The 26,896-nt window shown below is 36.9% G+C and overlaps 2 protein-coding genes and 1 long non-coding RNA gene across 7 annotated transcripts in view; 2 read left to right on the top strand and 1 right to left on the bottom strand.

The window, feature by feature from the left end:
- The first annotated feature begins 394 nt into the window (after window positions 1-394).
- On the top strand, window positions 395-19,812 carry LOC101742001 (NEDD4 family-interacting protein 1). 5 transcript variants are annotated; one of them, XM_062672014.1, is made up of 7 exons: window positions 395-475; window positions 6,101-6,161; window positions 6,256-6,361; window positions 7,006-7,136; window positions 12,035-12,167; window positions 13,733-13,918; window positions 14,246-19,812. In XM_062672014.1, exons 2-7 carry the CDS (start codon window positions 6,147-6,149, stop codon window positions 14,347-14,349), a joined length of 675 nt encoding a protein of 224 aa, XP_062527998.1. In that variant the 5' UTR covers window positions 395-475; window positions 6,101-6,146; the 3' UTR covers window positions 14,350-19,812. The 5 variants fall into 5 exon arrangements, with proteins under 5 accessions (XP_062527998.1, XP_037871440.1, XP_037871439.1 ...); XM_038015512.2 differs by lacking the exon at window positions 6,101-6,161 and having other exon boundaries at window positions 463-632; window positions 7,015-7,136; XM_038015511.2 differs by lacking the exon at window positions 6,101-6,161 and having other exon boundaries at window positions 465-632.
- Window positions 19,802-21,668, bottom strand: LOC134200077 (uncharacterized). Its single transcript, XR_009974830.1, has 2 exons — window positions 21,326-21,668; window positions 19,802-20,999 (listed from the first exon to the last, which is right to left on the bottom strand). It is a non-coding gene; the product is annotated as an uncharacterized LOC134200077 (long non-coding RNA).
- A 155-nt stretch (window positions 21,669-21,823) lies between these two features.
- The window catches only part of LOC101741850 (multidrug resistance protein homolog 49), a 42,920-nt gene continuing 37,847 nt past the window's right edge, over window positions 21,824-26,896 (top strand). The window contains exon 1 of the mRNA XM_038015506.2: window positions 21,824-21,999. The gene's annotated coding sequence lies outside the window, so the exon portion shown is untranslated. The remainder of the gene's footprint in view (window positions 22,000-26,896) is intronic.

Genomic DNA, 26,896 nt, shown 5'->3' with positions numbered 1-26,896 from the left:
GGTTTTCTATTTATTATTGAAGATTATAAAATAATTTAGACTATAACGTAAGGGGAGAAGAAGAACTACTATAGAAGAAGAAAAAATGACGATTAGTATGATACGATTTTTTATGAATAATTTAAATGTACAATATACTTTATATGAACTGAAAAAAAAATATGGAAACTAAGCAAATCATAATACCAAAAGCAAGTACGTAGACGTGAAAACAACAAATTAGTAATTACTCATGGGAAGTATTTTTGCACACATGAGGATCAAAAAAAGTTCCGCACCAACAGGTAAAATAAAAATAGAAATATTATATTAAAATGATAGAAACTGCTCAGAAACGATGTAATACTGTTTCAACATCAGCTATGACTACAAGGTCATGTAACCGCAGGCCGTATTGAATTAGAAAAGCATTTGTTTCATAAAGGGAAATCCTTGATTACATATTTGATTTAATATCAAATGCAACTTATAATCTGAAAAGCGCGGGAAGTGTTGAATTAAGCGGGCGTCTTTTTTTTGGCTAAACTTTTGAAAATTAAATTAATTTAATATTACAGGATCAGTTAAGTTGTAAAGTGTATATATATTAGTAGTATTGATTATTTATAGTTTTAGTTTGTTTTCTTCGCCTGGTAAGTCATCTTATTGTATTATATGTAAATAGTATTTTTTTCTTGGCCTCCATGTTGGAGCCCGAAGACCCTGGAGGGACATCCCTCCAGGTGTCTCATGTAGTTACAATAGATGCTTCGGGAATGGAAACGGAAGGTTCCATTATAGATACAGACTGTTCGGAAAACATTAAATCCGTTAAAAGAAAGAGAATATCAACTAGAAACCAAAAAAAGAGAAGGAATCACAAACATTCAGATCTACCAGATTGCCAACTTTCCCCTAATGATATAAAGGATAATGTTATACCTAAAGTACTTGAGTCAGATGATAAAATCACTGAAATCCATCATAATGAGGTTGCTAACTCTAAAAACATTACGAGTAACCCTCGCACTGCTAGGCTGCTTTACCAGGCGTCAGACCCTGCGCCTTATGATGTACATATTCAAAAAATTTTACAACCTAATCAAACTGGATCTATACATCCAGTACAATTTGGATTCTTTCTAAAAAAAAATTCAATAAAAAGCATTGTAGAGGGAAGCATAAAAAAAATTGGAAGGAATAGGTTGTCATTTCAATTTAAAACATTTCAGGAGGCTAACTCATTTCTAAATCACAAATCTCTTGATGATAATAAATATAAAGCTTTTATTCCGGCCTTCACTATCACCCGCATGGGAATAGTGAGAGGTGTTCCATGTGACTGGGACGAGAAAGATGTTATAGAAAATATAGAGCTTCCGCAGAACTGTGGAAGCATTCTGAAAGTTAGGAGACTAAGCAGAAAGGTTTATGACGGCGAGACACCCAAGTTTGTTCCAACTGAGACCGTAGTTTTGACCTTTGATGGGAAGGTGTTACCTCCCAGGGTCTTTATGTGTTTTAACTCCCTACCTGTAGAGCTTTATATTTACCCCACGCTGCAATGCTTTAATTGCTGCCGTTTTGGTCACACCAAAATGCAATGCAGAGGCACTCCAAGGTGTTACAAATGTGGTGACAATCATTCAGGTATAAGTTGCGAGACGGAAAGAGATGATGCTGTGTGTATTTTATGTTCTGGTTCCCATTTCGCAACAGACAAAAAATGCCCGGAGTATGCTAGGCAGAAAGCTATAAAAGAAACAATGGCTAGAAACTCTATATCCTATTCAGAAGCAAGTAAAGTCTATCCACCAGTTTCAAAATCTTATGCTGACATTGTTGCTTCTGCTTCATCAGCCCCTTCGGGTCCAACTATGACTTATTCAAGCCCCTATAATTTAACAAGCCCTTTTAAGAGTCCGACTCAATCATATAAGAAAACAGTATTCTTGAAACCCAAAGCTCGTCCCAGAAATTCTAGTAAGGGATATGATCAAAAAGCGCATGCAGAGCTTATCCAAGATTACAGCAACATTCCTTCCTTTTCTACAGGTTGTCTCAAAAATTACAATGATTTGTCAGAAATAATAACAAAGGATCTCATCATTTCTATAATTCAGTACCTTTCACAATCGAACATAATTAAAATACCGTCCAACGATGCCGTTTCTTCAAAAACTTTTTTAACTAATGGACAGTCAGGACCATCCACGAAACCAGTCTCTGGTGATTCAATGGAATTGCCGGAGTATTAATAGTAAAAAAAGTGACTTAATTTTTTTATTGAATAGTTACAAACCATTTGCAGTCTCTCTTCAAGAGACTTGGCTTCGTCCTGGGTTCAATTTTAGAATTCCAGGACATGTCTGTCTTAGAGAAGACAGAACAGATGGGTATGGTGGAGTGGCACTAATTCTTAGGGGAGGTGTGCCCTTTGTCCACTTACCCATCCCTAATCACAGTGATAAATTTTCTATTATTGCTGCTAGTGTAAATAATATCTGTTTTGTAAATATGTATATACCTCACCCTTCCAATGAAGTCTTTGACGATATTCGTAGCATCCTATCTTCCCTCCCGCGCCCTATTTTGGTTATGGGAGATTTCAATGCACAACATTCTATGTGGGGAAGTTCTAAGTCTGATCATTATGGGGCTAGAATCTTAGACATCTTAGATGATAATAATTTATGTCTTTTAAACTCTGGTTGTCCTACTAGAAGAACACAGCCCCATGAGGGTATTAGTGCACCAGATCTTACCCTTTGTAGTCCCTCACTTGCTCCTACATTAAACTGGTGGCCTCTATCGTCTTCATATGGAAGCGATCACTTTCCACTAATGGTATCATTTCCTCAAAAAATTTGTGAAAAGACATCAAAGGCCCCTCCCCGGCTAAAATATAGACTTAAGGATGCCAACTGGTCATTATTTGGAGATAAAGTTCAACAAAATTTATCAACCATACCTCCACTAAATGACAGCAGTAATCATCTTTGTGCTGAAGCTTTTACACGGGCCCTACTACAAGCTGCTGAGGAAGTTTTTCCTATAAAAAACAATAGTGGAAATGGGTATATTCCATCACCTCCTTGGTGGGACAGTGAGTGTTCTGCTGCGATAGCTGAGAGAAAGATAGCTGAAGAAAATTACAGAGAAAATTCTACAACACAAAATTTTAATATTCTTAGTAATCTTATAACTAAAACTCGTAAATTATTAAAACAAAAAAGATTCAATAGCTGGAAATCTTTTTGTGCCTCAATTTCACCAGAAATTTCTCCATCTCAAGTTTGGCAAAATATTCGTAGATTCAGATCCGCTTTCAAACCTCCAAGGTCTCCTTTCATGGATAGTAGTACAGTTGATTTGTTTCTTGACAAATTAGCTCCACCATTTGTCCCATCTATAGATAATATTTCTTCTGACTCACAGCCTTCTCTCCTCTCCCAGCATGATAGTAGCGATTCATTCATTTCCTTTAGCCTTTCAGAACTCAAAGGGGTTCTTTCAAGGCTTAGGGACTCAGCCCCGGGTTGTGATGGAATTCCATATTCTTTTCTTCAAAACCTGAATGACTCCTGCCTTTCTTATTTTCTCAGTTTAATTAATTCAATCTTAACATCAGGTAATATTCCTCCATCATGGAAAATCCATGAAGTTATCCCAATACATAAGCCCAACAAACCCATTAATGATCCATCATCATACAGACCAATTGCATTAGCTTCAGTGATTTCCAAAATTTGCGAACATCTAGTTAAAAATAGACTAGAATGGTTTATTGAGAGTAAAGGGTTACTATCTCCTAACCAGTTTGGATTTAGGAAAGGTAGGAGTACGATGGATAGTCTCAGCATTTTTATGACAGACATAAGATTGGCATTTTCATACAATAAGTCTGTGTTAGCAGCATTCTTAGATGTGTCTGCAGCCTATGATAATGTCAACCTTTCGGTTCTGAAACAAAAAATGATTAATTTGAATATCCCACAAATTTTCATAAGTTTCATAATCAATCTTCTCTCTGGTAGAATGCTTAAAGTAATATCAGAAGACTCTTATCAATCCCGTATTGTCTGGAAAGGTTTACCCCAGGGCTCCGTTTTAAGTCCCTTACTTTACAATATATATTCTCATGATCTGGAAGCCTCCCTTAGGGGTAAAGTTAACACACTCCAATATGCAGATGATTTACTCCTCTATGTCTCTGGTGATTCTATTGACAACATGTCTGATACTGTCACATATTCTCTTAAGTTGCTAAAAGTTTGGCTTGACAATAACTCTCTAAGCCTTTCAGTTCCTAAAAGTATTATAGTCTTATTTTCACGTATGAGGCTTCCTCCATCAGTGTCTGTATTTTATAATAACATTAGAGTTCCTGTTAAAAGTGAAGCAACATTTCTTGGGGTAATTTTAGACTCAAGACTTACAGGAAGCCCTCATTGCTACTATATAAGTGATAAATGTGAGAAGATTCTAAATATATTGCGTTGCCTCTCTGGAGTTTGGTGGGGAGCCCACCCTTTCTCTCTAAAGCTTTTGTATAATGCCCTAATAAGGAGTATTTTGGACTATGGAACATTTATACTTGAACCCTGTAATGCAGTAGCTCTCCATAAGTTAGACATTATCCAGTCTAAGGCTCTGAGAATAATTGCTGGGGCTATGCGTTCGAGCCCTATTAACGCTTTGCAGGTCGAATGTTCTGAAGCCCCCCTGCACCTCAGACGACAATTTCTTTGTGACCGGTTTCTATTTAGAGCATTCCAAGTTTATAATCATCCTCTTTACACTAAGTTACGGTCTCTGCTGGAATGTATGGATTATCCGTACTGGACTCATAAATCGCCGCCATGCCTTATTGTTAGTCTCCAAAAGTACTTAGCTCTTCAAGCTCCTACACATAGATCACAATTCCTTCCAATATTTTGTGTTAACTATGATGCCCTAACTTTAAATCCATCTATTATGTTTGATTTCGGCCTAAGTAAACAAGATCTTTCTATCAATGCCAAATTTGTTGATATTATTGACAGTGACAGCCGATGGAAAAATTGTCATTTAATTTTTAGCGATTCCTCCAAACCCGGTCCCGAGGAGTGTGTGGGGGTCGGCATTTTCCATCAACAGTTTGGCATTGTTCAGAAAATAAAATTGCCTCCAGAGACTTCAGTATTTACTGGAGAATGTTTTGGTCTTCTGAAGTCTCTGGAGTACATTTTAATGATGAAGCTTAAAAAGTCAATAATTTTAACTGACGCTAAAAGTGCCCTCCAAGCCTTGGAACGTTTTCCTTTTAACAGTAACCGAAATAATCATCCTGTGATTATTGCATGTCGTGATTTATTGTATCAATGTTGCATCAAAAATTACACAGTTTCCTTTGCTTGGATTCCGGGGCACTCGGGTATCTTTGGCAATGCCAAGGCCGATAGCCTTGCCAAAGCTGCGGTCAATGATGGAGATTTGGTTCCGTACAAAAACTTTTGTTGTGATTTAGCTCTGCTTCCTAAATTCCAATTATTGAATTCTTGGACTCACATTTGGCGTTCTTCAAGACAGACTAAAGGTCGATATTACAGCACGATCCAGGTGGATATACCTCCTAAACCGTGGTTTTCAAATCTGACGTTTGGTAAAGCTATCACATCGACCCTTATTCGCATGAGGCTGGGCCATGCATGCATTCCCTTGCATTTGGCAAGGCTTAACCTTTTGCCTAGCGATATATGTGAGTGTGGCAATGACGTTGGGGATTTTAATCATATATTCTTTGCCTGTCCTCGAAATGACCGTTCCGCTTTTATTTCCTCACTTTTGTCCATTAAAATTCCTTTTCCTACTTCAATTTCTATCCTTTTATCTAATATCAATATTGATGTATATAGAATATTAGCTAGTTTCATTTTTCATAATAATATAAAATTGTAACCATTTATGTACTTAGTTTATATAATATATATACCTGATCCTTTTTCCAAATTCCGTTCCAATTTCAAATCCAAAAAATAAATCCATTAATTCACTTCCTAACCTTTTTGCGTGGCTGACGCACAAACCGTGCAGGCCAAGAAATGGGAGAAAAAAAAAAAAAAAAAAAAACTTATAATCTATTTTTTAGAGAAGTACGCATTATAAAGGAAGAATTCTAGCTTAAAATGGTTCAAACCATGGTAGGACTAAAATAAATATGTTGTTTATTTACGTCCATAAAGCGTGTAGAATATTATTATTGTGGTATAACGTGTGAAAGTTTATGTTGTTCAGTTGCAGAATAATCAGTGTGTGGAGAACATACATCCTCCAGCGCAACTGACAGTGATTCTTCCTTCTAATTTGGATCCTAATATACCACCGACGTACATTGATATGAGTAAGTCGATTTATTTGAGCAATCACTCATATCAGTACTCGAACGTCATATATTTAAGTAGTAATTAAAATTTCCCACGATAACATGTTACACGCACGCACACAATATGCGCTCACAATATTCCCCTAGCTTTTGTTTATTATTGATTAGGAGGACCGTGCGTTTGTATAATCTAATCAATAAAAAAAGAATACTAAGTATACAATGGTGTCTACAAGCAACTGGTGTGTACAAAACAACAGTAACTGAAAATAGCCGTCGGCTTGTCTTTGCATCTAAATCAATAATAGAAATTACCACTTACAGTATTAATATACAATACAATAAAAATATCTAACTTCAAAAACTATGGCTACCAAGTTAATTAGTTATTGTTTTTAGTTGTTGTATAACACATTCGCCGAGCATATATCGTTTTAAACTAAAAAACAGTCTTAAATAGCAAACTGACTTAACAATTAATTAAAATTTTGAAACCTGTTGATACTGGCTCTTTATATAAATTTCTATTGTATGTCATCTATATTTGGCTTGAACTCATTGTATAATAACGTGATAACAACTGATACATGGTTTGAACTTTTGGTTGACAAGGTTGCCAACCATTGTATTAAACTAATAAAAGAGTGTTAAAATGTTTACAGATGTTTCAGATATTCCACCTCCTCAAGCAGATTTCTTAGCTCCACCACCATATGATGTGGCCGCTAACTCGAAGCTACCAACATATGAGGAAGTACAGCGTGAGAAACAGATGGCAGGCGAAAGGCCAATGGTTAGGATTTGATTTTTAAAATGATTATGAATTTATTTATTAAATAGCTATGATGGCTTTATATGATAGTGGGATACCTGATCATCATAATGTGAATATGATTTTCCACCTCGTGCCACAAGAATAAAGTTTCATTTGCATTGGTACTCCACCTATATCTGCTTCATGGCAAATTTACTAAGGATGGCTACAATAATTGTTGTAGTGTTAACAACAAATGGGTATGCTCAACAAGATCCTATGACTATTATCTTAAATCTTAATGCTCTCATATCCTAAAGGAGATGTCGGGTGTACTTATGTCGAAAGATGCACTATATCAGTGTTCAAATCCCACATACTGGTATCAGTTTTTGTACCCAAATATATAGTTTGCTTATGTTCACAAATGACTTCGTAGTAATATTCTGAAAACGTATCATCACTGTCAAACCTGCAAAAAATATAATTTGCAAAATTACTTAATAATTTTAAGACATGGACCCCAAAAAGATTGCGGATGGAGGTGTTCATTATGATTTCTATGGGTTTCAGTAACAATTTAACACAAGGTGGTACCTGAACTCTTTCACCTGTTTACAGAATTAAGAAAGTTGAATAATCGCCCAAAAGTGATCTGTTGTGCTAGAGTGCCCTAAGTACCCTCAGCGCTACAAAACTTTTTGCATCATGACCATGCTTATTTTAGCTTCACTCATAAACTCTTTCATGTGTCAAGCATGTTGTAGTTCATTCGCATCTGAATACTCCTCTGGTTCCACTCAAACCTTGCACTTTAAGTGACTTTTTGATTGTTTTTTTATTGCCTCGGTGTGTGGACGAGCTCACAGCCCGCCTGGTGTTAAGTGGTTACTGGAACCCATAGACATCTACAACGTAAATGCGCCACACACCTTGAGATATAAGTTCTAAGGTCTCAGTATAGTTACAACGGCTGCCCCAACCTTCAAACCGAAACGCATTACTGCTTCACGGCAGAAATATACGGGGTGGTGTAACCTATTCGTGTGGACTCACAAGAGGTCCTACCACCAGTAATTACGCAAATTATAATTTTGCGGGTTTGATTTTTATTACACGATGTTATTCCTTCACCGTGGAAGTCAATCGTGAACATTTGTTAAATACGTATTTCAGTAGAAAAAATTGGTACCCGCCTGCGGGATTCGAACACCGTTGCATCGCTCAACACGAATGCACATTTACATCAACCTTTGTGCCTGTCCAATTTGTTTGAGGTTCCAAATCTACTCCAATGCTACAGATTAGATAGAACCTATGTTCCCCAGCAACCTACAGTTGAGCTCTCTGTCACTGAAAACATAGTTTCGTTTCTCCATATCATATGGGCAAGCTTTGATGGTGTATTTTTGGAAACTGGAGACTGTCCCATATTAAGTTATAGGGTTTCTGCAGATATTGGACTATATGCAAACTCTTTTTCAAATACATTGTGTGAGAACTGTTGGTGTACTAATAAATCCATATACCCATAAGTATAAAAAAATATTGTATGATTCACATAATCTAGTGATGTAATGTAATGAAACTTCTTTGAAAAAAATTTAAACAGTAAACAATCTTTTAAAATATGTTAAACTAGTCTTTGCCCGCGACTTCGTCCGCGTGGAATAGTTACTTTGGCATAATGCTAAATTTTACCCATCTCTTCATTTACGTAGAAACTGAAAATATTTTTGAATAATAGAATGTTAAGGAGCTATTTAAGGTACCAAAATCACGCTTTTTAACCGACTTCAAAAGTCGTCAATTCGATCATATTTTTTTTATCTATGTGTGTTCACCGATTTCTTGAGAGTGTTTGAACTGATTCTGATAATTCTCTTTTTTATTTTTTGTTCGAAAAGGTAGACTTCCCAAATGGTCCTGTAATCATCAAGATCTGATGATGGGATCCTGGAGAAATCCAGAAAAATCTATAGTTTTGAGGGGTGTTTCTTGTTATTCTTATTTTATGCCGCTGCGCACCGGCCGGCCGGCGCCTTGTACATAAATGTTACGCGCTTGATCATTATTTTGCTGCGATGTTATTTTAAAACTGCGATATCTTTTCATACTCATTGAAATAGTCATAGCGAGATACTCATTAAAATCGAGCGAGGGGAAATTTCTTTAAAATTAAATACTTGTAATGAATAACGTATTTATTTGGATAGGGATTTATATCATCTTCATAAAAACGCCTTCACAAATTGTATTTTATTTTAGAGCAAATTTATATTAATATGCTTAACTTAAAAAACGTTATAGTGAGCCAACCTTTAAATATAGACATACGCTGTCGCGGACTTTTTTTTAGAACTTTTAAAGGGGAACAATTTTATCATAGATTATGTTAGCGAAACTTTAACCGTTTCCGCAGCGCACACAGCGGAAGCTCTCAAAATGTGCTCCACTTGTATTGGTCTTAGCGTGATGTTAAATAGCCTATAGCCTAAATGGGCTATCTAACACTAAAATAATTTTTCAAATCAGACCAGTAGTTCCTGAGATTAGCGCGTTCAACCAAACAAACAAACTCTTCAGCTTTATAATATTAGTAGAGATAAACTCATTCGTTTTAAATCAACAGTTAAAGCCAAAGGTAACGCGACCTTAGCCGCAGATAAGGAGCATATCTATCATTTATAATGATACAAAGCGTATGATTTTAATAACTAACGATTTATTGATACTTGGCCAACTTTATTTAAACTTGAACAGAGAGATTGGCGTCGATCGATTGACCTTGATAATTAGAATAGAGCTGGCGGGCCATTACTGAAAAATGTTTTTTCCAAAATTCATATTTAATTACGCTTCACTGTAATCAACATGGAAATCGTCTGTGAAAAATGTTTTTATTTATTTATTGCTAAATAGGTGAACGAGCTCACCGACCACCTGATATTAAGTGGTCACCGGAGCCCATAGACATCTATAACGTAAATGCTGCCACTCACTTTGAGATATGAGTTCTAAAATCTGAGTTTTACAGTACAACGGCTGCCCACCCTTCAAACCGAAATTACTGATTAACGGTCGGAATAGACAGGTCGGTGGTACCTACCCGTGCAGCACACTTACAAGACGTCCTACCACCAGTGTACAGGGTAGTGTGTAAAAGTACCCACGCGTGGCGATCCTTCCCATGCCGATTGCAATGGGAATGATTGCTCTGTAGCAATAGCTCGTGAACAATTTCACTATTCGACGACTATTGAGTTTGAGGCCAACTTCACTAATAAACTAACTGTACTGAGACCTTAGAACTGATATCTCAAGGTGGGTGGCGCACTTACGTCGTAGATGTCTATGGGCTCCAGTAACCACTTAACACCAGGCGGGCTGTGAGCTCGTCCACCCAGCCGTTCGGATTGTCGATAACCCCATTCTCACGGATCGCTTGGAGCCTCTGGGTCTGCGGAGGGACTTCGGGTCCCTCTGTATTTTGTACCGCATGTTCCATGGGGAGTGCTCTGAGGAATTGTTCGAGATTATACCAACGTCTCGTTTTTACCATCGCACCGCCCGCCACCGGAGTAGAGTTCATCCATACTACCTAGAGCCACTGAGGTCATCCACAGTGCGTTTCCAGAGGTCTTTTTTGCCACGTACCATCCGGCTATGGAATGAGCTCCCCTCCACGGTGTTTCCCGAACGCTATGACATGTCCTTCTTCAAACGAGGCTTGTGAAGAGTATTAAGCAGTAGGCAGCGGCTTGGCTCTGCTCCTGGCATTGCTGAAGTCCATGGGCGACGGTAACCACTTACCATCAGGTGGGCCGTACGCTCGTCTGCCTACAAAGGCAATCTGCGTAACATCATCTATATCGTCCTCATGTTAATTATATAAAAATGTAAATAAATAAATGCATACATGGGAACGAATCACGCACGGTCATCCGACTCTAAATTAGGATTCCCTGTATTATGGGTACCAGAGACTAACATACATACTTTGCATACATTTTTTAAATAAAAACATATCGAGAGGTGAAAGACAATGTAGGCTTATTCGACTTTTTTGCAACGTTACAGGGAAGCCATATAAAGTTTAAAATTTGGGAAATCAATCAAAAACACTACTGTAATCCAGCTATTTGAATGGCCTAAAAAACCTCGAACTGTTGATGCTGATACCAAATGAATAGTATCATTAATAACAAAGATAAATGCCGCGTATTTTGCGAAATGTCGCCTTTCACCTCTCGATGTATAGATAATAAAGCTTCATACAAAGAACAAACAAACCTGTGTGCTTAGTGCGAGTTTTTTAACGTTCATAACTTCTAAAGTTAACTCAAATTTGTATGGAGCTGGAAAGTTTAGCTACGTCTGCCGCTAGGGGCGCTGTTCCAATTGCATACTAATTTGAGTGAACTTTTACTCGATGGAGAACGTTAAAAAACTCGCACTAAGCACTCTGTTCATCGCACGAATGTTTGCTCAATGTGGGAATCGAACCCGCGACCCTCGGCGCAACAACCAAGCGTGCTAACTATCGCACCACCGAGTCAGTCAAACTATTACATTATATTAATTATGTAAAGTATTTACTTCAGTGTTCGCGAGATGCAGACATAACTAAAGCTATATTAACGGTTTAACCTATCGTCTATTATTGTCATTATATTATTTGCGGCGCATCGAATGCTGTGCAGTTCTCTGAGCTTAGTGCGAGTTCTTTAACGTTCTCGATAGCGTAAAAGTTATCCCAATTTTGTATGCAGCGCGTTGGAACAGCGCCCCTAGCGGAAAACGTAGGCAAACGATGCCATTCCATACAAATATGAGATAACTTTTACGCTATCGAGAACGTTAAAAAACTCGCACTAAACCTACAGATCTTTATGAGTCGTGTCAACAAAAGAGCGGAAAAAAGATGTGTTTGGCAGGGTCAAGTTCCGTCTCACCAGCCGACGTTTACCGCCTTCGTGACGGTGGAGACTGCCGACCCTGGAACAGAGCCGCTAGACCACGAGAACAGCCTTCTGGGCACTGACGTCATGTTCATGACCTCGTTTCTCGGTGAGTACTTAATCAAATCGATATTACAGGTTTCAAACTTCTGCACGTTCCTTTAATCTATACTAATATATAAATCTACAGTGGTTTTTACGGATGTTCCGTTATAACTACTAAACCATGCATCCGATTGACTTGATAGGCTAATATTTATGTGAGTGTTGGACTCCCTACACCAGTTGCGGGGACGTTAATGATAAGAATCTTTGTGGGGGTGAGAAATAATAATATTAATTTTAAATGCCCAGCGAAGTGGACGGGTACAGCTAGTCTTACTATATGAGTATTCATTAAACTGCACTCAAGGGGCTATAAGGTTGTTGCGCGGACTTACGTGACCCAGCTACTTCGAAACTGGCACTGACTATATCCCGTAAAACAAAGTGGCTTCTGGCCAAACGTTCCTAATCCACTTGGTCCATTCTCAATGCTACTCCTAGCCCCAATTCTAGCAGCAGCTAAAGATGAGGTTACTCTGCTCATGTAATCATTAAGCAACTGCCCTTGAGATGTTGGCAGGGATAAAATCCACCATCTTGGAGATTTATATAGAAGTAATGCTCTCCGCTTTGAATGGTGGAACTGCTGTTATACTATGCAATTAAGGCTTAGGCCTCATGTTTTAAGGGGAGTAGTGGCCTTTACATTGTGATGTCTATGAGCTGTCGTTAAACACTGCACATAAGGTTGGACGTGAGCTCTTACAGCCGTCGTGTTTTCCGATGATGATGAAGTAGATAATATTAACACAATTAATGTCAACTACCATCCCCCGGTCTTTCATGGCGCTGTGGCTTGTAATTGTGTTTTTTATGCATCAGTATCGTTTCCACCGTTGCGTTATTTTCACGTGACCCATATGGCCATTATTTATGGTCGTTCGCTCAATGCTGAGGATCGTGACTGTATGTCAATCTTCTACACTCGGTCCGGTTCTGCGCCATATGTACCGCTCCCTGTATCTGGCCTCCAGTCACCTCCTTGAGTTGGTCCACCCATATACCTACGTAAAGATCTTATAATATCAAGTGTTGGATTAGGGTTCGCGCTATTAATTTGAACAAATTGATCATGCCATACGCCACGCCGTGTCTTCGGCCTCTTCACGGCGACATGTAGTTGGCATTAACACTAAACATACCACAACCGGTCAAATGACCCATTTTAAACTTTAGCATTGAAAATGCACGTATCATCTTATTCCTTTTGCACATTTGACTTCATGACTTTTTCTTACCAATTAACGTACAGTTATTATACATATTTTTTTTGTTTTTTATATTATATTACAATTATTATACATATTATTGTCGTATAACGTTACTACCCGCTATGGTAGATATAGGTGCCAGTAAGTGTTGGTAGAACGGTCCTGCGCTGCCTGCATCCAGCGGATCCCCGCGAACCTCAATAGGTTGTCGGCCCACCTTGTGGGAGGCCTATGTCCAGCAGTGGACGTCCATGGGCTAAAATGTATGTAAGTGTTGGTATGATTAGTGTTAAATGTGTTAAAGGACCACAGCTGTGACCGCAATTATTGACATTATCTTGTTTGTTTGTGCACTTAGTGGCGTTCTTGTTCAACTGGATCGGTTTCCTGTTGCTGATGTGCTTCTGTCACACGGTCGCGAGCCGCTACGGAGCCCTGGCCGGCTTCGGGCTGTCCCTCGCCAAGTGGACTCTCATCGTGAAGCAGTCTACCGATCTAGCCTCGCACGATAACTCGTGGCTGTGGTGGCTAATCATGGCTTTTGGTCAGTATTCATCGAAAAACCATTTTGTATGCAAACTATCAAGGTTGTATGTCTCTCTTTAAATCTATATTAGTGCGTAAAATTAAATAACGATAATGTAAATCGATCAATCGAAATCGGAAGTCAATCGTGAACATTTGTTTAGTACGTATTTCATTAGAAAAATTGGTAACCACCTGCGGGATTCGAACACCGGTGCATCGCTCAACACGAATGCACCGGACGTCTTACCCCTTAGGCCACGACGACTTCTAATGACGTGCTTAAGGCCCGATCGACAATACGTGATATGCCAACACTATGTATGTACTTAATTAAAATTTTCAGGTATACTAATCTGTCTGCGCGCCATAATCCAGTACTTGAACATCAAGCGCGGCTGGCGTCTGCTCTCCGGCACGGCTCAAGAGCGACTGTTGTTCTTCTACTGAGCGGAATGTTCGTCTACCCGCACGAACGTTGGCCGCCGGGTCACCGACAAGTACGTCACACTTGTCTCTAAGTAGGTTGTTGACTATTTATTACTAACAAGAAAAAAAAATCAGGACCGATTGCAAAAAAAGTTTTTTTTTTTAATATTTTTTTTTTTGTAAAATAAAATCTAGTCCTCTCTTTGTATGGTGTATAAATCTTTTGAAATTCTATATAAATGTGCGCTCTGCAAGTTATTGTCGCTGTTGTTGTATTATTTGATAGATAATTTTTTTTTTTTTATTGCCCTTGTAGGCAGACGAGCATACGGCCCACCCGATGGTGAGTGGTTACCGTCGCCCATGGACTTCAGCAATGCCAGGGGCAAAGCCAAGCCGCTGCCTACCGCTTAATACTCTCCACAAGCCTCGTTTGAAGAAGGACATGTCATAGCGCTCGGGAAACACCGATTCCGACCGAATATGCCTATTACAATTGAGGATTGGAAGTCTTCATGGTATTTGCGTTATGGTATCAATGGATCGACCGTCTCACGAAGACCCGGCGGAGCTGGTAACAATGTACACGATATAAGATGCGAGCAAAACATTCTGTAAGTCAATAGAAGATTTGATGACTACCTTAACAAATAATAATTTAAAATTACATCTACAACGTAAATACGCCACCCACCTTGAGATATAAGTTCTAAGGTCTCAGTATAGTTACAACGGCTGCCGCACCCTTCAAACAGAATCGCATTACTGCTTCAGGCAAAAATAGGCAGGGTGGTGGTACCTACCCGTGCGGACTCACAAGAGGTCCTACCATCAGTAATTGCGCAAATTATAATTTTGCGGGTTTGATTTTTATTACACGATGTTATTCCTTCACCGTGGAGGTCAATCGTGAACATTTTATTGAACTGTTAAAACTGAGACCTTAGAACTCTCGTCTTAACGTGGGTGGCGGCATTTACGTCGCAAATGTCTACGGGCTCCGGTAACCACTTAACATCGGGTGGGCCGTGAGCTCGACCATCCATATAGCAATTAAATTTTTTTTCAACACTACAATATCGATTTATTAACCCGAGCGTTTGTATATATATACATATATTGTATATCGACTTGTCTGTAGAACGCAGTGAATTGTAGTGTCGTTTAGATTTTAATCAATATCTAATACCTATGTATGTACGAACTGTAATGCGCGTCCGTGTGTAAAGAAAAAACAAGTTTGTTGTATCTTTTTTTTATAGATACCTTATTTCAGCGAATTGTAAATGACGAAATTAGACAAAGACAAAACTTATTTTATTAGAATTTTTTTTCTATTCTACTGTGTTCAATTGAATATAATAAGAGATTTGTTCTGTGTAAAATCGTTATTAGAAACTTGAACCGCATTAAATTGATGTGCGCGCCTGTGAGATACGAATTGAAAATACATTGCAATTGAGACGTTATACCTTAAAGCTGCTGGTATTGTTATAGTTATTATCTTTGCAGGCGAACTAACGGTCCCCTTGATTGTAAGGGTTTACTTTGTAATGCCTATAGGCTCCGGTAACCGCTTAACATCGAGTGGGCCGGGAGCTCGTTTCGATTGCATTCAGTAAAAAAAATTGTTGCAAGTAATTTATGTAGTGTAGTAACCAAATAAATTCAAAAGCTACTACTACTAATATGTACTATTAATGCACTATTAATTTCATATATTTTTATGCCTCTGATTTCTATGTGAAATGTTCTAAAGATACGGTAGCCAACGGATTGGCTGTGCCTCAGGCATTGCTGACGTCCATCAGCGACGGTAACCTCTCACCATCAGGTGGGTCGTATGCTCGTCTACACGTGCAATAAAAAAAAAGTACTATTTGAGATATCCCGTCATCCTGTACCAACGCACCACCCACCGGCTACAAGGCCACATAGATTTGAGAGGGACAGAGAGAAAAAGAGGGAGAGAGGGGGAGAGATAGAGAGAGAGAGAGAAAGAGAGGGAGAGAGAGAAACCACATAGAGTTGCTCTCATTACTAAATGCCACATTGCCAAAGTAAAACGAGTTAATGACTGGTCACGATGAGCGTCCTCTCAGAGCAGTCCGTTAACATTGTTATTAGCACCGGCGGTTTTTACGTTGTTTTCCGGCTATGAAAAAACGCCAACTGAATCATTGTAAATAGATTATATATTTTATAAAACATGAATTTGTTTTAGATTTATTCTTTGTTGTACCTGTGTAAATTCAACGAAAAGTATAATAATATACAATGAACGACAAAGTATATATTTTTTTGTAATATAGTTAACGTTTTGTATTTAAATAGTTTTATAATTAATTTTTATGAAAAAAAAAAAAATTTAGCACCTCTCGGATTTTGTGACTTTTTTTTTCTTATATAGAGTATGTTTTTCAGCGATATGTATTTGTTTTTTCAATCATGTTTGAGATCTAATCTAATGTTAATACGCGATGCACTCTCCTATATTATATGTATGCTTAAGCTATATTTTCTCGAGTGCTTTAGGCATTCCTGTTAGCAAAAAGAAAAGAATCTACCTACCTATATCATTCCATTAAAATGACTGTTGTATATTAATTATAATTTATAATAATTGGCCCTAACACGCGAATTTTTCAAGGCGAAGATGACTATTTAAATAATAGTAAAGAGTACCCTTTTTGTGGTAATTCGCGGTTAAATTGTGGGGAAATTAATTTCGGGGAATCTGTGGTGTGCTCACAAACGCTCAAGTATCGACTTAAAGGCGATCTGTTTGTGGAGACTAAAGGTCAGCCGTGGATGTGATTGTCGTTCACACTGAGCTGATAAGTACGAAAGCTTTAGAATCTCGCGCATTGAAATTATGCGATAGTGTGACAGGCAGCGCCGGGAAATTTTTTCAGTCGATACCCATTAAACCCTCCAGTAGGGCCCCTCACTAATAAAAAGGGTAATAGAAAAATTGTACCTACAAAGCAAGGGGGGTGTACAGGTTTGTGCCCTTCTATCATCAGATCTGACATTTCAAAATTTATCTCAGAATTGGTCTGAGGATTTCTTCGTACTCCCGCTGCCGAGAAGGGGCCTCGACAAAAAGTTTTATTGTTTACCCATTGTTACGTATGAGACGAGATAGAAAGGGCGGTTGTTATCGGATGTTCTAGAAAGCATTTGATTTCCGGTACCAACGAATACCTTATACGGTCATTATGAAGCAAAGCGCGCGCTCTCCATTCATTGTAACAACTAGTTATTTTGTTTGTTTGTGTGTAATGATTTTTTGAATTAATTTTATATTTTTAGAATTTTGTTACGATACGCCGTGACACTATTTCACATATTTAAGAAATTGAAACACTTTTGTATGAATCCCACCCCAACACTGGTCACTGAAACAATATCCCCCTTGATCCGCAAACCTTATTGATTTTTCAACAATGAAATAGAACATAAGTGAAAAATAAAAAAAGATTACGTGTTATTTATTAATTTAAAAATCGTATGTATGTAAATAAAAAATATTCATATTTTTTTATTATTATTTGTATTTACATTTTCGTAAGTTTAATGATTTTTTAATGTAATATTACGAATACGATAAATGTGCTTTAATGTATTTTAGTTTTCTCACGAAATGTGCAAATGGAAAAATTTGAAAATTATGCTACCTTTCTTTTGTGAATCTGGTAGATCTTTAAATGTTTTGTTTTGTTTTTCTATTGAAATATGAAAAATGAAGACAAAAACTATGTTTGACGAAAACAATTTTACGGTTTCATGAATGAACGATTGTTTTTTTGAAACAAATATTATTTGAAAATGAAGTACTACAAAGATGTTTCTGTACTAAGCGTGTATACAAAATGTACTCCAAAACAGTAGTCGGCTCGTAAACCGTAAGAACCAAATATAAATCTAACACACAATTGAATTTTATTCAAAGGGCCATGTTGGATGCTTGGGTTTCTTCAATATAACTTCCACAATCGATTTTGTGCTTTTATTTCCTTTAAACAGATTATTGTTAATTTAATACGTTGAGAACAAGTTAGCTTTTGGCACGGCCATTAATTGAAGTGTTTTAAAAAATGGTGTCGGTGAACATAAATAAAATTTTGTACATTGCTCCTTAAAAATTCGTAGGCGTTAATAAGCCGTTATAATTTTTTCAATATATATTTTTACTAGCTGTACCCGTCCGCTTCGCTGGGCAATTAAAATTAACATTATTATTTCTCACCCCCACAAAGATTCTCATCATTAACGCCTCCGCAACTGTTGTAGGGAGCCCAACAATCATGTAAATATTAGCCTATCCATTAAGTACATGTATTTTCTACATGGATACCAAGTTTCAAGTCAATCGGATGCACGGTTCAGTAGTTATAACGGAGCATCCGTAAAAACCACTGTATATTTATATAATAGTATAGATAGCCTTGTTTTTAAAATTGTTTACTCATCTCTTACAAAGCAAGATGATAAGTAATATTCTGTGCCGAGTCAAAGGGCAGCTTGAAGCCCGCCAATCGCGGGTAGCCGACCACTGCTCTAGAACTTTCTTTCTTACAATCTTTTTTTTTTGTTTTGGTACAGTTTTGAAGTCTAAGCGGAGACACGAACATGACCTGCTAGCTAAGATGAATGGAATATTGTTCACTTAGTATAAATTAATGTTTTGTAAGTCAACTTCTATCTTAACATCGTAGATCCGATATCTTACCGATATGTAACCATTACATTGAGTACAACGGCAAAGGTAAAAAAAGTTTTTTTTTTTTACCTTTATCGCAATTTCTTCAGTGTTGCTGTGTAAAACACTTAAGTTTTTTTTTCACGGAGATATCTCTCTTATATACATTGTTTAAACTGGAAGAATAGTAACTAAACTAGATAAAGAAATTACGTATGACTAAAATATCCAACAAAAATTGGCGGAAACCATTGTCCGGATTAAATGCATACTTATCTCTATATATAAAAATGAATTGCTGTTCCTTAGTCTCGCTAAAACTCGAGAACGGCTGAACCGATTTGGCTAATTTTGGTCTTGAATTATTTGTGGAAGTCTAGAGAAGGTTTAAAAGGTAGATAAATATGAAAATGCTCGGAATCGAATAAAAATAACAATTTCGCTTTTCCTTTGATGTGTCCCCCGCCGGACGGATTCCTTAAGTTTATTTTATACAAAAGTTTAGGTCTTTTATTTATCGATTGAGGCACTACGAAGTCTGACGGGTCAGCTAGTAAATAATAAATATAATACCGTAAAATATAAAATATAGCCGTTGCATAATTTGCTCCAAGAATTCGTACGTTTGAAATTCGTCTACCCTCATTTGAAATGAAACCATAAAATTGTTTTAAACACTCTTAAATAGACGTGTAAATTTTTATCACTATTTCTAGTGCAATAATGTCTAGTTCTGAATTATATTCTAGTGGAAAATAAAATTAAATATTCGTGAAAAATGTTTGTTTTTATTTTGTAAAAAAAAAGAAAAAGAAATACATAATCAAAATATACGCAAGCAAGTTTTCTATTTTATATTTGATTACTTCGTGTATGAACCCTTTATATTATTATATCCTATTCTTTTTAATACGTAGTGACCAGCAATTATACTCACTCAACGGGACATGGTAAGGTGGCGCCCCTTGGAGGACGGAAGTCTCACTTGGTTATATTACACAACGTCTACATAATGATTCATCTACATTTGGTAGGACGTCTTGTGAGCCCGCACGTGTAGATACCGTCCTGCCTATTTCTGCCGTGAAACACGATTCGGCTTGGAGAGTGGGGCATCCATTCTACCAAATGGTAAGCAGTCACCGTCGCCCAAAACTCGTATCCTCCCGATCCGCTATCGGTGCTTTTAAGCATTCGAAGTGCCGATCACCGTTCTTGTCGAACCCGTTGAATGCGACGAAGGGTTCTTCGTGAAAATTAACTCACAGACACAGCCCACGAGCTTCTCGCCTGATCTTCTCAGTTGCGATTTCGACCCGGTGGTAGATTCAGCGAACCACTACTCTTGCAAGGGCTAGTGTTAGTAAAGTCGCCAGGCTGAACCTCAATGAAGCTAGAATAACCCCTCGAGGTTTCAAGCAATAGCTAGGCAGAAAAACCGTTACATTGTTTATGTATATGGGCTTCGATGACTAGGTGGCCGTGTGAGCTCTTCCACCAATCTTAGCAATAAAAAAAATAATCGAATGCGTTGTCTATATTGTTCTACATAGACAACCATACAGCCACTCGATATGATACTAGTGATCGAAACATAAAAAAATACCTATACGCATAATTAAAAAAAAACTTCAAAGGCGGCTTAGAATTCTGCAAGAATTTTAACGTTCTCCATCGCGCATAGTCGAATTACAAAGCCAAATGTCAACTGGTAATTTAGACTTTACTACGGCAGTACCTAAAGGTATCACTACTGAAATGCGTGTGAAAAAATCGGCGTTTTAATGTAAATGAGATATCAGATTACTTTACAAAAATCTAGTCTGTGTTGTCCCGCAGTTTATCGCCTTCCCAGTCGCTCAGTAGTTCAGAGGGAATTCTTTCTAATCTTCACGCTTGCTGCAGTTGCAATAAACCACCATAACAAGGCCCGGCAAGGAAATCAAAATTAGTTCAATCCAGGTTCCTGTAAATCAAATTGTGAATTTGAAACAGCGATAAAGAAACGGAAACGTTACAATAGATCCATGAGAATCGCTGCGATCTATGAGGTCATAGTTCCATCTACCCCTTGCGAGCGATAGTAATACTTGCACTCCAAACTGCAAAATTTTTCGTGTACGGATAACATACTGTTTATATATAAAATACGTGAAGGCTTTCATATACTTTTTTGTGATATTATTTAATACTAGCTTTTGCCCGCGACTTCATCCGCGTGGAATAGTTCACAAATAATGCTTTATTTTAGAATAAATTTGGTTAGCATAAAAAACGTTGTAGTGAGCCAACCTTAACATATAGACATATTATGCTATCGCGGACTTTTTTTAGATCTTTGAAAGGGGAACAATTCTGTCATAGATTATTTTAGCGAAACTTTAACCGTTTCTGCAGCGCACGTAGCGGAAGCTGAAAAGGGAAAAAAAACCCCGATTTTCAAACATTATTTGTTGGTGCTCCGCTTGTATTATGTATTTAGTGTTAGCGTGATGTCGCGCTTTCAAACAAACAAACTCTTCAGCTTTATAATATTAAGTATAGATTCATTGTATTAAAACAAAAACCATCAAAGAATACTTTGATGTTCTATTAAAATATTATAAAATTATATTAGTGATACAATAGTTAACGAAAAAAATAACCTATTTGGCATTTGGAAAGTTGTAGTGATGTAGTTGATTCGGATCTGTTAAAATAGGGGAACGTATATCATATAGCTCAGAATCTATACAATAGGTTTGATAAGGTGGTGTGTGCCAAAACCTACCCAGTCTTTTGCCAGCCCGCGCAAAGGGCTGACCTCTGTACATCAGCTTGTGTAATTTTCCCGCGCTCACTCGCTCAGTATTGCGGGAACGAATTCAAAATACAATACTTACATATGACGAACGTATTATTTGATTTTTTTTGTGCATCGATCGATTTAAGGAGCATTTTGGACAGCAATATTTACAAGATTTCCGGTGAGTTCGTAATTAATTTTTTTTTAACAAAATTTTACACGATACCTTATGTAGGTCCGTGATAGTTCCTAGTGTTTATGTTTCCAAAGGAGTTAAGTATAGTAATCAAAGATATCGATTAGTTAGTACGGACAAGTAGTGTTGTTACGAAAATTGGCGCCACGCCAAACAGCCAGTCTGGCGTTCAGTTACAGTTAGGGTAAGAGACGTACAGTTCGGTTTAAATATAAATCGCAAAAAAAAAGAACTAAACGAATACTTGTTTAAAATTAATGAATGAAATCTGGCTGGTTATACTGGTGGTACGATCTCTTGTGAGTCCGCACCGACCGTGTATCTAGTTACTATTGTTGATCGAAGCATGGAGTTAATAAGTACCTACAATCTATGGATGCACCATATTAGTTTCGATTTTTCTATTGGAAAGGCAAAGGGAACATAGTCTAAAGATTAAATTATTTCGAAAGAAATATTTAAATAGTGTCGAATCTAAATAATTAATGAAATCTAATAACCTAAACTGAATGAAACGAAGCGAAATATGACCTTTCACATGGCTTGAAAGAATAACCTTTCAGCAAAATGGAGAATTGACTGAGAATTTACGTAATCACTGGTGGTAGGACCTCTTGGGAGTCCGCATGGGTAGGTACCACCACCCCGCCTATTTCTGCCGTGAAGCAGTAATGCGTTTCGGTTTGAAGGGTGGGGCAGCCGTTGTAATTATACTGAGACCTTAGAACTCATCTCTCAAGGTGAGTGGCGGCATTTACGTCGTAAATGTTTATGGGTCTCCGTTAACCACTTAACATCTGTGGTGGGCTGTGAGAAAAAAAAATCTCAAAAAATTAATAAATAATTTTTTAATTGTAATTAAACTTCCTCTTTTAAGTTCTATGATATTCAGCTTATTCGAAAATTTCTCTTGCAAATTGAAAAGTTCGAGTCAAGAGCTCACTTGGCGCCAAGGCGTTGTGGATATCGCCATCTAGCTTGAGGTACCTAAATTGAAATCTCTTTTGTATAATAGGAAGGTACTCTTCAAATCGTAACTCATAACTTTGCGATATAAATAGGCTAAATAGGCTTTTGTAGGCAGCGGCTTGTCTCTGCCCCTGGCATTGCTGTAGTCCATGGGCGACGGTAATCACTCAACATCAGATGGGCCGTATGCTCGTCTGCCTACAAGGGCAATAAAAAAAGGCTAGATGATAGTACCTATTGTCGTGAGGTGAATTTAAAAAAAATGAAACCACTAATTTATTTTGCAGGATAACAATCTATCTCCCACTCGCACGTATACCTGTGTTTGTTTCCACGTAACGGAATATTTAAACGACATTTTCACGGACTTCAAGACGTCCGATTAACTTGATTAATTTGCACACACACACGTCAATGACCGATGACAATACAATAATTATATGACTTCGCTGTAACATCTTGACCAGTATCAACATGAAAAATAAAAGTTTAAATTGTTAGTTCGGTATGCTATTTCAGGTTTATTTTCTCAATTATTAAGCTATAAATTTATTGTACTTCAGTCACTTTTTTACCTCTTTTTAGAGTCTCAATCTTTTTGTATTACTTTGCAGATTAAATATCTGAATTTCATGCATACCCTTTCTCAATTCATATTGTTATGCAAATTGGTTATACTGTATCAATTAAAATATACTATGGATATAGTGAGAAAAGATTTTCCTTTGTAATTTTATTGTTATGGTTATGGTTGTAACATCTCTATATTATACAATGAAAATATTCATTTTGACATTTGACACTAAACAATAATGTTCCATATTAATCTATATCATAGACCTATATAGTAGGGACACGACATATTGTTCTATACGTACAATTGCTTATATAAATAGCACCCATTTTGAAGGCACATACATAAACATATATCTATCTCGTTCTTACTCAGCACTTTAACTCGCAGGAAAACAATATAACAGTATTTCAGTGCGTACATAAAATGAAACATGAATATACGTAAATATCTCCGTCTCCGTCTAATGAGGCCGAAAATCCGCCATGTTTAGCGCGCCAAATGTCATTGTCACGTCAGTTCGGCCGTCTGTTTTGGGTTGTACATTATTTATTGACTTTGATATCGATTTAATATGATTGATTATATAAAATTTCATATTTTATCATGCTTAAAACATACAAAAATAATAATTAAAACGTATTTTATAGGATCTCAAGAAAGTCGATGTCCTAAAACTATTATCTATATGTATTTAAATTCATTATGGAGCCCTCATCCGAAAAATCCATTTTCGGTCGGAATCTATTGATCATGACACTAATCATAAATACCACTTTAAAATATGTCATCAAAACATATTTAGACATTCTGTTTAGATATTTCGGGAAAAAAGGCTACCGACAAAATCTCTTCGGAACTATTTAAATAAAATAGTTTTATTCCGCAGTGAGTAAAACACTATTGTAAATTTGTTAAATATTTAATAATTAAGTGATTTTAGAGAGGAAGTCACAAGGAATGACGTTTGTAATTAATGAATAAATGTTCTGTAGGTGTTTTTTTTTTTCACGCGGTCCCTTGATAAGTTTAAAATTTGAATCACTCTCAAGCGAAAGTGATTCAAATGGTGCGGCGCACCTTCCTTGGGGTGCGCTGCGGTAGTATGTTACGGACTTTAGAGTCAGCAAAACAATTAAAATAGATTGTAATAGTCTAAGCAAAACACGTACTCAAAATACGATAACATTTAGCATGCTAGAAATGGGCTGATGGCTTTGAACTACGCCATATCTTTATGTTTTGCGACAAACGACAACTTTATAAAATCAGTGTAGCAACTTTTAAAAATCATCATATCGTTTACTTGGCAAAAGTTCGAAGGACGAACTTGTCTTAGATTTCACCCATCTAAATCATATCATATTTGCACATAACAATATACCTACTTACTTCCCATTAAAGTATAAATTCTACAAATAAATAATACTCAACAATATTTAAAATAAAATGAGCCAAGAACGTTTATCGATAAAACCTGATAACATTGAAATCTTTTGTACAGCACTAAAGCCGCCATGTTTTGTGGCCAGATGACGTCACAGTGGCACGAAATTTTTGTTGACGTTTCATTTCCATAGGTTTCCTACTTCATTGATCTATATAGGTCTATGATATTAATGGATATCAAAATGTCATTCATTTAATACGAACATTCATAGACAGTTCGGGTGTCATCGTATTCCGATAAAGATCCGAGTTTTCCCGAAGGAAAATAATTTCTCACTACATCTATACCGGTCAAAAAGTTGTCACAGTCGAATCCATTTTTCATTTGGCCACATAAAATATCGATAAGACTGTTCGTATACAAATGTAATAATGAACAAGACAAACTTTACATACAATTTATGTACGAGTCTATCCCAACTTTTTTTTATTTTTTATTGCTTAGTTGAGTGGACGAGCTCACAGCCCACCTGGTGTTAAGTGGTTACTGGAGCCCATAGACATCCACAACGTAAATGCGCCACCCACCTTGAGATACAAGTTCTAAGGTCTCATGTATAGTTACAACGGCTGCCCCACCCTTCAAACCGAAACGCATTACTGCTTCACGGCAGAAATAGGCAGGGCGGTGGTACCCTCCCGCGCGGACTCACCAGAGGTCCTACCACAAAATACCCCAAAATATTATTTTCTTCGGTTCTCGCAAGACTTAGATATAATTAAGGCTATTATTACGGTTTAATCTGACCGTGATCATCTAAATAGTAAAACATTCGAAATAATATCATCATCATCATTACCATTAACAGCGTTATTATGTCCACTGTTGGATATAGGCCTGTCCCAAGTTACCTGAACGGATCCTGGGCCTCTCAGCTCCATCCACTACCTGGAAATAAAATACTGACAATAAGAAACGGGATAACTGTAAACATTGATTGATTGATTGAAATTTCTTTATTGCACAAAAACATTGTACAATGGCGAACTTAACGCCATGCAGGCATTCTGTTCAACCCTCGTAACCCTCGTTGATGAAGGGAAAGATTCAAAAGTAGTAAGCGTAGCTGTGATAAAGTTAACTAGAGGATGACCAAGCAATACACGTTTTTTTTTTTTTGATAAATTGTTTTATTTTTATTATATTTAAATACGAATTACATATTGATATTATATTATTCGTTATTTTATTTCAATAAAAAAAAAGAAGTTTATGTTTAAGTTGATTATCGATAAAGTTGATTATTAAAAACACGAACAACAAAAAAAATATTTTACATTTTCTGAAAATAAATTCTAGCTAGATTGATTTATCGCCCCAGAAATCCCCTGTATAATAAATTTTATGAAAATCGTTGGAGCCGTTTCCGAGACTCAGATTATATATATAGTTAGCAAGCGGTAGTTCTTTTTGACGTTCAACAAGTATGTACTTTCATTTATGTTGAATATTTTATTTTATTTGGTTTGATTTGATTTGATATATTTATATACAAGAATTGCTCGTTTAAAGATATAAGATACATGGCGATAATTTAAAGAATTATAGACATGAAAATAAACACTAGGTTCTAACTACATTACCAAAATAAATACATACATACATACCAACATACATAGACAATAGTTTAAAAACATAGTTTTAATCATACTTCAAATATAACAGAAGGCACAAAACACTGTGCTTTCTGACTTCTTTTAAATTAATCATCAAATTACTGCCTAGTACTGCAATGCGCAATGCTTCCGTGAAAAACTAGTGCGCTTATATTTTTATATGGAGTGATACATATGTAGTATTTCACACACAACGTGTGTTAAGGTTAAGTTTTTTTTTGACGTGACAACGTCTTATAATTCGATGGAGCCGGCTGCACGCACGAAAAAACA

Source organism: Bombyx mori, chromosome 14 (assembly GCF_030269925.1).
Source record: "Bombyx mori chromosome 14, ASM3026992v2".
In the NCBI taxonomy this organism is placed as follows: Eukaryota; Metazoa; Arthropoda; class Insecta; order Lepidoptera; family Bombycidae; genus Bombyx; species Bombyx mori.
Note: the sequence above shows the minus strand (reverse complement) of the source record. Positions and strands in the feature narration are given on the sequence as shown.